This window comes from Lathyrus oleraceus, chromosome 3 (genome assembly GCF_024323335.1).
Source record: "Lathyrus oleraceus cultivar Zhongwan6 chromosome 3, CAAS_Psat_ZW6_1.0, whole genome shotgun sequence".
Lineage (NCBI taxonomy): Eukaryota > Viridiplantae > Streptophyta > Magnoliopsida > Fabales > Fabaceae > Lathyrus > Lathyrus oleraceus.
Window position 1 is genome coordinate 314,714,415 of NC_066581.1, and position 11,660 is coordinate 314,726,074.

Genomic DNA, 11,660 nt, shown 5'->3' on the forward strand with positions numbered 1-11,660 from the left:
TGACATTCAAATTGGAAATATAAAGTTCAAACAAAAAGAAAATGTAGTAGGGCAAACCTTAGTTACAGTGATTTGATTGAAATGAAGTGAGCAGGGTTTGCAATGGACCGAATAGAGATGGAGTGTTAGTGAGATTGATGCAAATGAGAGAGTGTGGAAAGCTCTGTAAAAAATTTCTCAGCAGGGTTGCAAAACAGCAAAGTTGTGTTAGGGCAAAAATGGGTGCCCTGCTGAGATTTAAATAAGTGTTGTCATGCAGCGCTCGCTGCTGCTTCGCCTAGCGAGCAGCTAGCGAATCAGCTCGCTGCTGCCTCGCCTAGCGAGCAGCAAGCGAGCATGACAGCAATAGCCTTTTCAAAGGCAGCATTTCAGGTTCATGCAACAAGGTTTTAGAACTAGGAAACCCAACACAACACAACACAAAAAACAGTAAATACTTACAATGTTGGGGTGCCTCCCAACTAGCGCTTGTTTAACATCGGCTAAGCTCGACGGTGTGACGCTCACAGAGGAGCATCAAGCGGAATTGCACAGCTCTCGCGATCCACATGACCGCCGAGATAAACTTTCAATCGTTGGCCATTCACGGTCCAACTATCTTTCTTGTCCATGTCTTCGATGACAATAGCCCCGTACTCCTTCACCTCTTTCACCCGAAATGGCCCGGACCATTTTGATTTCAACTTCCCGGGAAACAATTTCAACCGGGAGTTGAACAATAGGACCAACTGTCCGGGCACAAATTCTTTGCTTCGGAGCTTCTTGTCGTGGTACTTTTTTGCCTTTTCTTTGTACAACCAACTTGAGTGGTATGCGGCATTGCGCATCTCTTCCAACTCAAGTAGTTGCACCTTCCTTTTGTCACCGGTCAACTCATTTTCAAAATTTAAAAATTTTAGGGCCCACAAGGCTTTGTGCTCCAATTCAACCGGCAAGTGGCAAGTTTTACCAAACACCAATTGAAAGGGAGTTAGGCCAATTGGAGCTTTAAAGGCCGTACGGTAGGCCCATAATGCTTCGTCCAATTTTTGGGACCACTCCTTTTTTGAATTAGACACGGTTTTTTCGAGGATTCTCTTAATCTCACGATTAGAGACCTCAGCTTGCCCGTTAGCCTGTGGGTGATACGGAGTTGTCACCCTATGCGATACACCGTAATGTTTTAAAATAGTTTCCAAAGGTGCATTACAAAAGTGTGACCCTCTGTCACTTATCAACACTCGGGGGGTTCCGAAACGGGAAAATATGTTTTTCTTCAAAATGTTTATCACCGTTTTCGCATCCGCCCGAGGTGAGGCAATCGCCTCAACCCACTTAGAGACATAATCGACTGCGACAAGCATGTACTCGTTCCCATAAGAGGGTGGGAATGGTCCTACGAAATCTATGCCCCAACAATCGAATACTTCGACTTCTTGGATATTTTGGAGAGGCATCTCATCTCTCTTACCAATCCCTCCGCTTCTCTGGCAACTGTCACAACTTTGCGAATGGGTATGTGCGTCTTTGAAAATAGTGGGCCAATAAAATACCGATTGAAGAATTTTAGTGGCCGTTCTAACCCCATTATAGTGTCCGTCGTAAGGCGAGTTGTGACAATGCTAAAGGATGCTCTGCGCTTCATCGCCAGTAACGCATCTCCTTAATAGGTTATCACTACCCAACTTAAACAAGTATGGGTCATCCCAAACATAATACTTCGCATCCGAAAGGAACTTCCTTTTTTGGTTCGAAGTTAGGTCGGAAGGCACAAAACCACTAGCCTTGTGGTTCGCAAAGTCTGCAAACCACGGCCTAACTTGAACTTTAAACAGTTTTCATCAGGAAATTCTTCCCGGATTTCCTTTTCAGACGCGGTAACCTCCACATTCACTAAGCGGGATAAATGATCCGCTACCAAGTTTTCCGACCCCTTCTTGTCTTTTATTTCCACATCAAATTCTTGTAACAAGAGGATCCAACGGATGAGCCTTTGCTTCGAATCCGGTTTGGTTAGCAGATATTTAATCGCCGCGTGGTCGGTGTACACAACGACTTTAGACCCTATAAGATAAGACCGAAACTTTTCTAGCGCATACACTATTGCAAGTAGTTCTTTTTCCGTGGTGGCATAGTTTATTTGAGCCTCGTTAAGAACCTTACTCGCATAATGTATCGCATGAAATTTTTTGTCTTTTCTTTGGCCAAGTACCGTTCCAACTGCGTAGTCGCTCGCATCACACATTAGTTCAAAATTTTCATTCCAATTGGGAGCGACTATTATTGGAGCGGTAACCAATTTTTCTTTTAAAGTTTCGAAAGCTTGCAAACAATCATCGGTTAAGAGAAATACCTGATCCTTAGCGAGCAAATTGCTCAAAGGCTTAGCCACCTTTGAGAAGTCCTTGATAAAGCGCCGATAGAACCCTGCGTGCCCCAAAAAGCTACGGATGCCCTTCACATTCACCGGAGGAGGTAATTTTTCTATCACTTCAACCTTAGCTCTATCCACTTCAAGCCCCCTTCTAGAGACTTTGTGGCCTAGCACGATCCCCTCGGTCACCATGAAGTGACACTTCTCCCAATTAAGCACCAAATTGGTCTTCACACATCTTTCCAACACCGTTTTCAAGTTCGCCAAGCATAGACTAAAAGACCCACCAAATACCGAGAAGTCATCCATGAAGACTTCCATTGTTTTCTCTATCAGATCGGCAAAAATGGCTTGCACACATCGTTGGAAAGTCGTCGGTGCATTGCACAGCCCAAAGGGCATTTTTCGGTATGCGAACACTCCAAACGGACACGTGAAAGCCGTCTTCTCATGATCGGCCGGGTCAACCGCAATTTGGTTGTACCCGGAGTAGCCGTCCAAAAAACAATAGTATTGTTGGCCCGAGAGTCTTTCGAGCATTTGATCCATGAATGGGAGTGGAAAATGGTCCTTTCGAGTCGCGGTATTCAACCGCCTATAATCAATACACATTCTCCACCCCGTTGCAACTTTAGTGGGGATCAATTCGTCCTTGTCATTCCGGATTACGGTAATTCCACCCTTCTTCGGAACAACGTGCACGGGACTAACCCATGGACTATCCGAGATCGGGTAAATCATTCCCGCATCCAATAGCTTTACAACTTCCTTTCGAACAACCTCCTTCATGGTAGGATTTAAGCGGCGTTGTGGTTGAGCCACCGGCTTAAAATCCTCCTCCATCAAAATCTTGTGCATACAATAGGATGGACTAATTCCTTTTAGATCGGAAAGAGTCCAACCCATGGCTTCTTGATTTGTTTTTAGCACAATGATTAGACGGGCTTCTTCTTCATTTGTCAAAAGGTTGCTTATGATGACCGGCTTTGCCTCGGTCTCATCTAGGAATACATACTTCAAAGTAGAGGGTAGCACTTTCAATTCAATTGGCGCTTTTTCGTCAATAACCTCCTTCTTCAAGTTTTCCTCCTCTACTTCCCATGGTTGTAGGTCGTCTAAACTATCAAGTTCCTTTAAGCATTCCTCAAGAGCTAGCTCTTCTTCAACAGTGAAAACCTCCAATGAGTCGTCAAGAGCTAACTCCATAGGAGATATTTCATGAATATGCTTTGAAACCTCCATAATAGCGTCTTCGATCACATCGATGCGAAAGCTATCATTTCTATCTTTTGAATGCTTCATTGCCTCGAATAGATCGAATGTAACTTCCTCATTTTGAACTCTCACCTTCATTAAACCGTCATCAACATCTATCATCATTCGCGCGGTCTTCATGAACGGTCGGTCCAAGATGAGCGGAGCATCATCATCTTCCTCCATATCAATAACAATAAAATTGACCGGGAAAAAGAATTTGTCGACCTTCACCAAAAGATCTTGGCCTACGCCATGAGGATGGGTCGTCGACTTATCCGCCAATCGCAACGTCATTCGGATGGACTTAATCTCAATGTTGCCAAGTCTCTTGATAATTGACAAAGGTATAAGATTAATGCTTGACCCCAAGTCAATAAGTCCTTTCCCGACATAGACGTCACCAATTTTAACCGGTAATGTAACTCTTCCCGGATCAACCTCTTTCTTAGGAAGCGTCCTTTGAATAATGGCACTACAGCTCGCATCAAGGACGATGGTCTCCGGTTCCGTATACCTCCGCTTTTTTGTTAGTATGTCCTTCATGAATTTGGCATACTTGGGCATTTGCTCCAAGGCTTCGGCAAACAGAATGTTGATTTGCAACTGTTTAAAAATATCCATGAACCGGGCGTAATGCCGTTCATTCTCCCTTTTGGACGGGGCATGAGGATAAGGAAGGTTTTGGATTGGCGTAGCGCTCACTACCTCCTTTCCCTTTGCAACTCTAGCACTCTTCCATCTAGGCTTTTTCACTACCTCCCTTATTACCTCATCACTTGTATTTTTCTCAATCTCCACACCTTTTTTCTTTTCAACTTCACCATTATTTTTGTTCTTTTCAACTTCTTCCTCTTCACTCCACTCCCCCACTTCACCATCAATATTTTCCTCAACTATTTCCTCCTCAATTTCTTTCTCTTTCTCTCTTTGTTCACTCTCAACTCTTTTTTTATTCTCACTACCCAACTCCCTCCCACTTCTCGTCATGATCGCCTTACAATGCTCCTTAGGATTTGTTTGCGTGTTTGCCGAAAAGGAAGGACCGGTTTGTTGTTCCGCGAGTTGCTTAGCAAGTTGCCCAACTTGAGTCTCGAGATTTTTTATAGCCGCGTCATTGCTCTTTTGATTGGCCATTGACATTTGCATGAATTGCGTCAATGTCTCTTCTAACTTAGAATTGACGACCGGCGGTTGTTGAGATTGATAAGGATTTTGGGGAGGGTTTTGACGGCTAGAAGAACCACCTCCATAACCTTGGTTATGATAATAGTTACTTCTAGGTTGGAACCCTTGGTTCCCTTGGAATTGTTGTTGTTGATTTTGAGGGTGCGGTTGATAAGGTTGTTGTTGTTGTTGTTGTTGTTGTTATTGTCTCGGTTGATAGTCCCGTTGATTGGCCATGTAGTTTACTTCGTCAAAACCGGGAGGTGGACAAAATCCGGTGTCATGTTCACCTTTACAAAGTTCACAACAAGCTATTTGTTTAGCTTTTGACGGTTCTCTTAACTCTTTAATTTGTTGCGTTAAGAGTTCCACTTGTTGTGAGATGAGCTTGTTTTGGGCAAGGATGGCATCGTTCGTCCCTAGCTCAAGCACTCCCGACTTCTTCAAAGAGTTTCCTCGACTTTGACTCTGAAGATCATTTAAAGCCATTCGATTTATGATGTTTGTGGCTTCTTTGGCACTTTTTGACAATAAAGAACCACCCGAGGTCGCATCCAACAACGTCTTGCAGTTTGGTTGAAGTCCATTTTTGAAGATATGGATTTGAGTCAATTCATCAAATCCATGCCCTTTACATTTCCGAAGCATGGACTTGAATCTTTCCCACACTTCATTTAATGATTCACTGGTTCCTTGTGAAAACACCGAGATGGCCGTCTTGGATTCCATGAATCGGTTATGGGAGAAAAATCTTTCGATGAATTTCTCTTCTAACACGTTCCAGTCTGTCATTACGGCTGGTGTTTGATCTAAGTACCAATCCTTTGCTTTACCGAGCAAAGCGTGGGGAAATAATCGTCTGAACAACGGAAGCTCCTGAGCCTGATCCACTCCGGCAGCCAATGCTATCTCATAAAATTTTGTGAGAAAAGCAAATGGGTCTTCATGGTCCATTCCGGTGAATGGACTTCCATATAATAAATTTAGAGTTCCCGTTTTCATCTCAGCTTGCCTTCCTGTGTGGTTGGCAAACTGAGCGGTGTTCCGTGGACTATTTATGCATGGAGTAGAAATAGGTGGTGGTGGTGGCTGCTCCATGTTTGGTATGAATTGTGGTGGATTTATGGTCGAAGAACTTTCTCCTTACTCTTGGCGTTGTCTAGCCTGTTGCCTCCTACGTCTCGTTTTGCTATTGAGCCTCTTTGCGGTTCTCTCGATCTCGGGATCAAAAAGAAGTTCGTCCACAGGGATTTGCCCTCGCATAAAACGTAAGCTGCATACTAAACCAAACAAATTACAAGCACAAGTCAAAAATTCACAAGCTAAAACTTAAACAACCATTGCGATGCTCGCAATATCAATTTACAATCCCCGGCAACGGCGCCATTTTGTTAGTTGTAAATTTACGTGTCGGGTTTTTGTTATCGTATCCACAGGGATTGTAAGATATCACCGCCGTTCGATGGTTGTATTAATTCTAACTCAATGTAACAATAGGGTTTTGGTTGGTTGTCACGTTATCTTGCATAAAAAGGTAATAAATTGCGGTAAAGGTTTTGGTTTGAATAAATGAGAAATATTGCCAAAGTTAGGGTTCGATGATCACTTTGCATGTATTTGTTCGGTCAACAATCTTATAAACTCCTTTAGATGATAAATCATTTCACAAAGTCCTCCCAATATGTTTCTCTCGAACACACATTGTGAGTTTTCCCATTTTGATCCATTGTTTCTCTCGAACACAATCTATCAAAATGACAACTTTTTGGTTCAACCTTATGGTGAACAAAATCATTCATTACTATCTCTAGCTAACAAACAAGATTGGATGAAAACCTAGGTCAAGAGTTGGTAAACATCTCTCGATCATAAACCAACACAAAGAGTTTTAAATAGAAACAAAGTTTTCATCATATATTCACCATTAAAGAGTTTACACATGAAGATCCTTACATTTACACACAAAGCTAGTAATCACCTACATCTAACCTTGACAAATGGATGACTTAGCTACTCATTTTCATGGTAGCTTGGTCGGCAAGTTTCGAAAGAAGGTTGATCAACATCCAAGTCGGATAATCGAGATTGGATGGGAATCCACCTTCTTTTTGTAAAAGATGGTTACAAGATGAAGAGAAAAGAAATCTAGGGCATAAAATCTCCCAAGAACAATGTTGTAAAATATCTCTAAGAAAGTACAAAAGTGCAAAAATTAGGTAAAACTAAGGTATGGTTCTAAAAAGTGGCACTTGCTACTTATAGAGCTGTACTGGGCTGTCATGCTCGCTAGGCGAGCAGAATGGCTCACCTAGCGAGGGTCTAATTGAGGCACCTGAGGCACCTGCGCCCAGAGACACAGTCTATCTCAGACTGTCATGTTCGCCTAGCGAACAAACCCTCGCCTAGCGAAGGACACGCTTCAACCTTCGCCCCAGCGAGGTTGAAAGGTTTGGCTACTGGAATCCTCGCTGGGAACTCGCTAGAGCCTCGCCTAGCGAGTGAGTGTTGGCTGCGCTTTTCACCAAAACAGAACGAACTCGCTACCACCTTCGCTAGCAGCTCGCCTAGCGAATTTATTGATATTTTACTGGAGCTTTTCGCTGGAAGCTCGCCTAGCGAGCAGGCTGATGAATGCTTGTTTTCTTTGGTTCCTTTGCCAACTTTCTTGTGTCTTCATTTTCAATTATTTCATGCCTTCTTCCTGCATAATAACACACAAATCAAAGGCACCAAGATCGTTTATCAATGTAATGCATTTCATCTAAAACAAAGGTGGTTTTGACAACATTAGCAAGGAAATAGAGTGAAAGATGCCCACATATGATAGCTCAAATAAGCACTTTTGGGCATCTAACACCTATTCCAAAGGACACACTTGAATCATCTTCGATATGATTTCAAGAGGTGAACCTTCTAGGAAGTCTTACACTCCATCTTCACCCATTCATCCCTCTTTGTCCTAAACCTTTTCACACATTACTTTCAAAACTTGAGATAAATATTGTGCAAACATCTTCATGTTTTCAATTTAGAAACCTGGACCTTAAGTCCTTGACTTTTCAAACTCCATTTCATAATACTTCTTTTGAATCAATCTTAATCATACTTTGACCCTCCTTTTGTGAATAATCATAATCAATTAACTTCACCCATTCAATTGTTTTGTGGCTTTGTCCATTCTTGTTAAGTTTTCATACATTAGCCATAGGTTTGATTTATCCTAGTTGGTTGATGTTAATCTCACCTATTTGTCCTTAGTTGATTGAATTGTAAGTCTTCCTTGCTTATTATAGGGTTAACCCCTCACTAGAAAGTTGAAGCTTTTCTCACATGGTGGACTCGTTGTTTGTATAAGGTTGAGTTTTCTCCTGTGGATAACGTAAGACCTTAAGGCTTGTGTTTAAAATTGAATCCACTAACTTTTGGAAATCTTTTAGCCGAACTACGGCGTTTTGATCCTTACCTTTGATGGAAGGTACGTAGGCAACGGGTTCATCCGTTCAAACACAAAAATAATTAACTTGTATATTCTTTTCTCATCATCCCATTCATGTTTGCACAATATGTCAAAACAAATAACAATTTTATACAACAAGTGTGAAAAGGGCTCCCTAGGAGTACCTAGGACGTAGTGGGTGCCTAACACCTTCCCATTGCGTAATTTACCCCTTACCCAGACTCTCTGATCTTTTTATTAGTTTTCTATGTGTAAAACTTCTTAGGCTTTTGTTCGCTTTTTAGCCAGTCCTTTGGATAAATAAAAGTGCGGTGGCGACTCGATTCATTGTATGCTTTGCTTATGGTTTAATCAATAAATCATATAGCGACGAATACACCGCTACAATACTAATATTTCATTCTTGGCTCAGGCTGCTCGAAAACCTCCAGTGAGTCCCTTAAAAATCCAAAAGCATACTACCGCCCCCGTCATCGTAGAATCTGACGAAGATGATTTGTCGTCTGTTCTCGATCTCACTTCTAGGAAGAGGAAGTCAAAGCCGAAGGCCACTGATGCTTCGGACCAACCTCTGGTCAAACTTCCAAGGAAAAGGCCTACTGCACTTATTATGCAAGAACCCACTCCTGAGGAGATGGCGAAGGTAGCGGTGACCCAAAGTGAGAGCGATAACTCTAGCCCTGGGGTCGAATGTGATAAGGTACAACACACTTCTCCTTACCTTACTTAACTTGTTTACAAATTTTGGCCATTCATCCCTTTTGATCGTATTGATTTTATGGTGGTGCAAGTACTGTCGTTCTAACCAAGAAAAAAACTTCCTCCACGCCTGTCTCTGTGCCCGATGTTTTGAATAGCGCTGGCGAACCTACTTATCGACCATCATCTGAAAATGGGTCTATAAGTGAGATTAACCAACTCTATATGGTGACCTTGACGCTTCACCACCAAAAACGGCTACTCAACATTCTCAAACTAGCGACTCTAGTCATGAAACTGATCCGAGCGAAGAAGATGGGGCCAAGGGTAACCTAGACCCTATGGTTCAGGATGAGTTATTTGAAGACGAGGAAACCCCTAGGTCTGATTTACATACAGCTGAAGGAGCGAATGATCCCCAAAGAGAAGGTTGGGGCGTCGAAGACATGGTTGTAGAGGACGCAGATGAAGGAAACCCCACCACCAACCCTGATGATGTTGAAGGCCTAAAAGAGGTAAAGTCTAATGCAGACGAAGAGAACACTCGAACTCAAACTCCTGTTACTCCTATTATGGATGACGTTCTGACGATCGAAGTTTCGTCGAGTAGTATCAGATCCTTTTCTGCATAAAAATTGGCTATCCTGAAACGAAGTCAGCCCCTTGAGTATTCGAAAGCTATGCTAAATTACAGGGAGAGTTCTTCTAACCAAATCCATAGTACTTCAGTATCTGAAGATCAACCTTCGAGCACCCATGCAGGCGAACTCCTTTCTAAGATCAAAGACAAAGTCTTCAAGGGTGACTTGTTTCTGTTGCCGTTGGATGATCCTTCTGCCCCTTTGACTCTAAAGGTTCTTCTCATCCAAGTTGACCTATTAGAAGCTTCTCCCAAAGTGGAAAACGTTATTTTGGAGATAGGAACTTTGATCGACCAAGGTTGCAAATCATAAGTTGCTACCTCAACTCACAGGGGAAATAGAGAAGAAGTCTGGTTCTGAGGCTGCTGCCTGGGATGCTACCACCAAATCCACCAATATGGCAATGAGATTAGAACAGACCAAGCAGAAGAATAAGGAAAAGGTCGACGCTCACAACCGTAACATTGCTTCCTGGAGGAAACAAATAGAAGAACTTCAGGTGAAGATCTCTAATGCCGAAAAAGACCAAAATTAACTATTGGAGTTTGACGAAGCTTTAATGGCTCAAGAGATATCATTTGGCATGGAATTTGTCGAAAAGGCTCGACAACTTGAGTCTGACGTCAAACTCCTGCGATCGAAGAGATCTTTGTGCGAAAAGCGACTGGAGCTCCTTAAGGCCAAGTATCTTCAGATCAAGGCCAACCTTCCCTTTTAGTGATGCTTTATTTATCTAGCAATGTAATGAAATTTTCTTTGTAACGAATATTGGTCTTTTGGGCCTATTACTTCAATATTACCATTTTTGCATTCTTACCATGTGGGATTTGTTTTATTTATATGATTATTCATCTCTTATTTTTACTTCTTGGATTATCGGTTTATATTTTTTCAAATATTTCCCGTTTACTCTTAGAATCCTTTTATCTTCACTAAGCTCTTTGATTTCATAGGCACCATTAGAGAATATTTGTAAAACTTGGAAAGGGCCTTCCCACCTTGGAAGGATCACTTTCCAGACCAAGTCTTTGGGTGCAAAACTTTTAACTTTCACTTTCTTATTATAAGAGACTTCTACTCTCTTCTTTTGTCGCTTTAGCAATTCTAAGGCATTTAACCTTTCCTCGTCTAAATCAACCAATTCTTCCAACATCATGCTCCAGTATGATTCTGTTGGGAGTTCATGCTGCCTTTGAATCCTTATGGATTGTAGGTGAATTTCTATTGGTAGAACATCATCATGGCCAAAGGTTAGGCGAAAGAGGGCCAACTTAGTAGCCTCTTTGGGGGATGTACGACATGCCCACAAAATCTGGTCCAGAGTTTTGTGCCAATTCCTAGGCTTCTTCCCTACATGCTTCTTGATCAAACCAATGATCACTTTGTTGGCAGCTTCGACTTGGCCATTGGCCTGGGCATAATAGGGTGTTGACATTAACAATTTGAAGCCTATTTCTTTGGCAAATTCTTGCATTTTCCGACCAGTAAATACTGATCCTTGATCCGTTGTGATCATCTCCGGGATTCCAAAGTTATAAATAATGTGCTTTTGGATAAATTCGACCATATCCTCTTGGTTCACATTTGGTAAGGGTATAACTTCAATCCACTTTGTAAAATAATCAACTCCTACAAATATATATCTTTGACTTTTTAATGATGGAGGTCGAATTTCTCCAATCAAATCTAAGGCCCAACCCCTAAATGGCCAAGGCTTGATGATAGAATGTAATTCACTTGCAGGGATATGCTGTATGCCCGCATGCATCTAACATTCTTGGCAACCCTTCGCGAATTCAATACAGTCTTTCAACATGGTAGGCCAATACATCTCTTGGTGAAATAAGATCCATTTCATCTTATGACCGACTTGGTGTGCCCCACACGCTCCACTATGCACAATCGACAGGGCAAAGTATGCCTCTAACTCATTGAGGCACTTAAGCAGAATTCCCTCAGAAGATTTCTTAAACAACTCTGACCCAAAAAAAAATGTAACTCAATGCTCGATACCTAGTTTTTCAATCAGTAGACGCTGTTGGATTCTACAGGTACACCACTATTGGCTTTCTCCAGTCTTCATCTGTCA

General features: G+C 42.1%; 1 protein-coding gene across 1 annotated transcript; it reads right to left on the minus strand.

The window, feature by feature from the left end:
- Positions 1-10,415: 10,415 nt before the first annotated feature.
- LOC127131043 (uncharacterized) lies at positions 10,416-11,045 on the minus strand. The gene has a single exon (XM_051059985.1). The coding sequence runs from the start codon at positions 11,043-11,045 to the stop codon at positions 10,416-10,418; it is 630 nt and encodes a 209-aa protein (XP_050915942.1).
- Between the last annotated feature and the right edge of the window lie 615 nt (positions 11,046-11,660).

Coding starts and splice junctions, on each gene's coding strand:
- LOC127131043 (XM_051059985.1), bottom strand. CDS start 11,045: ATGCAAGAATTTGCCAAAGAAATAGGCTTCAAATTGTTAATGTCAACA.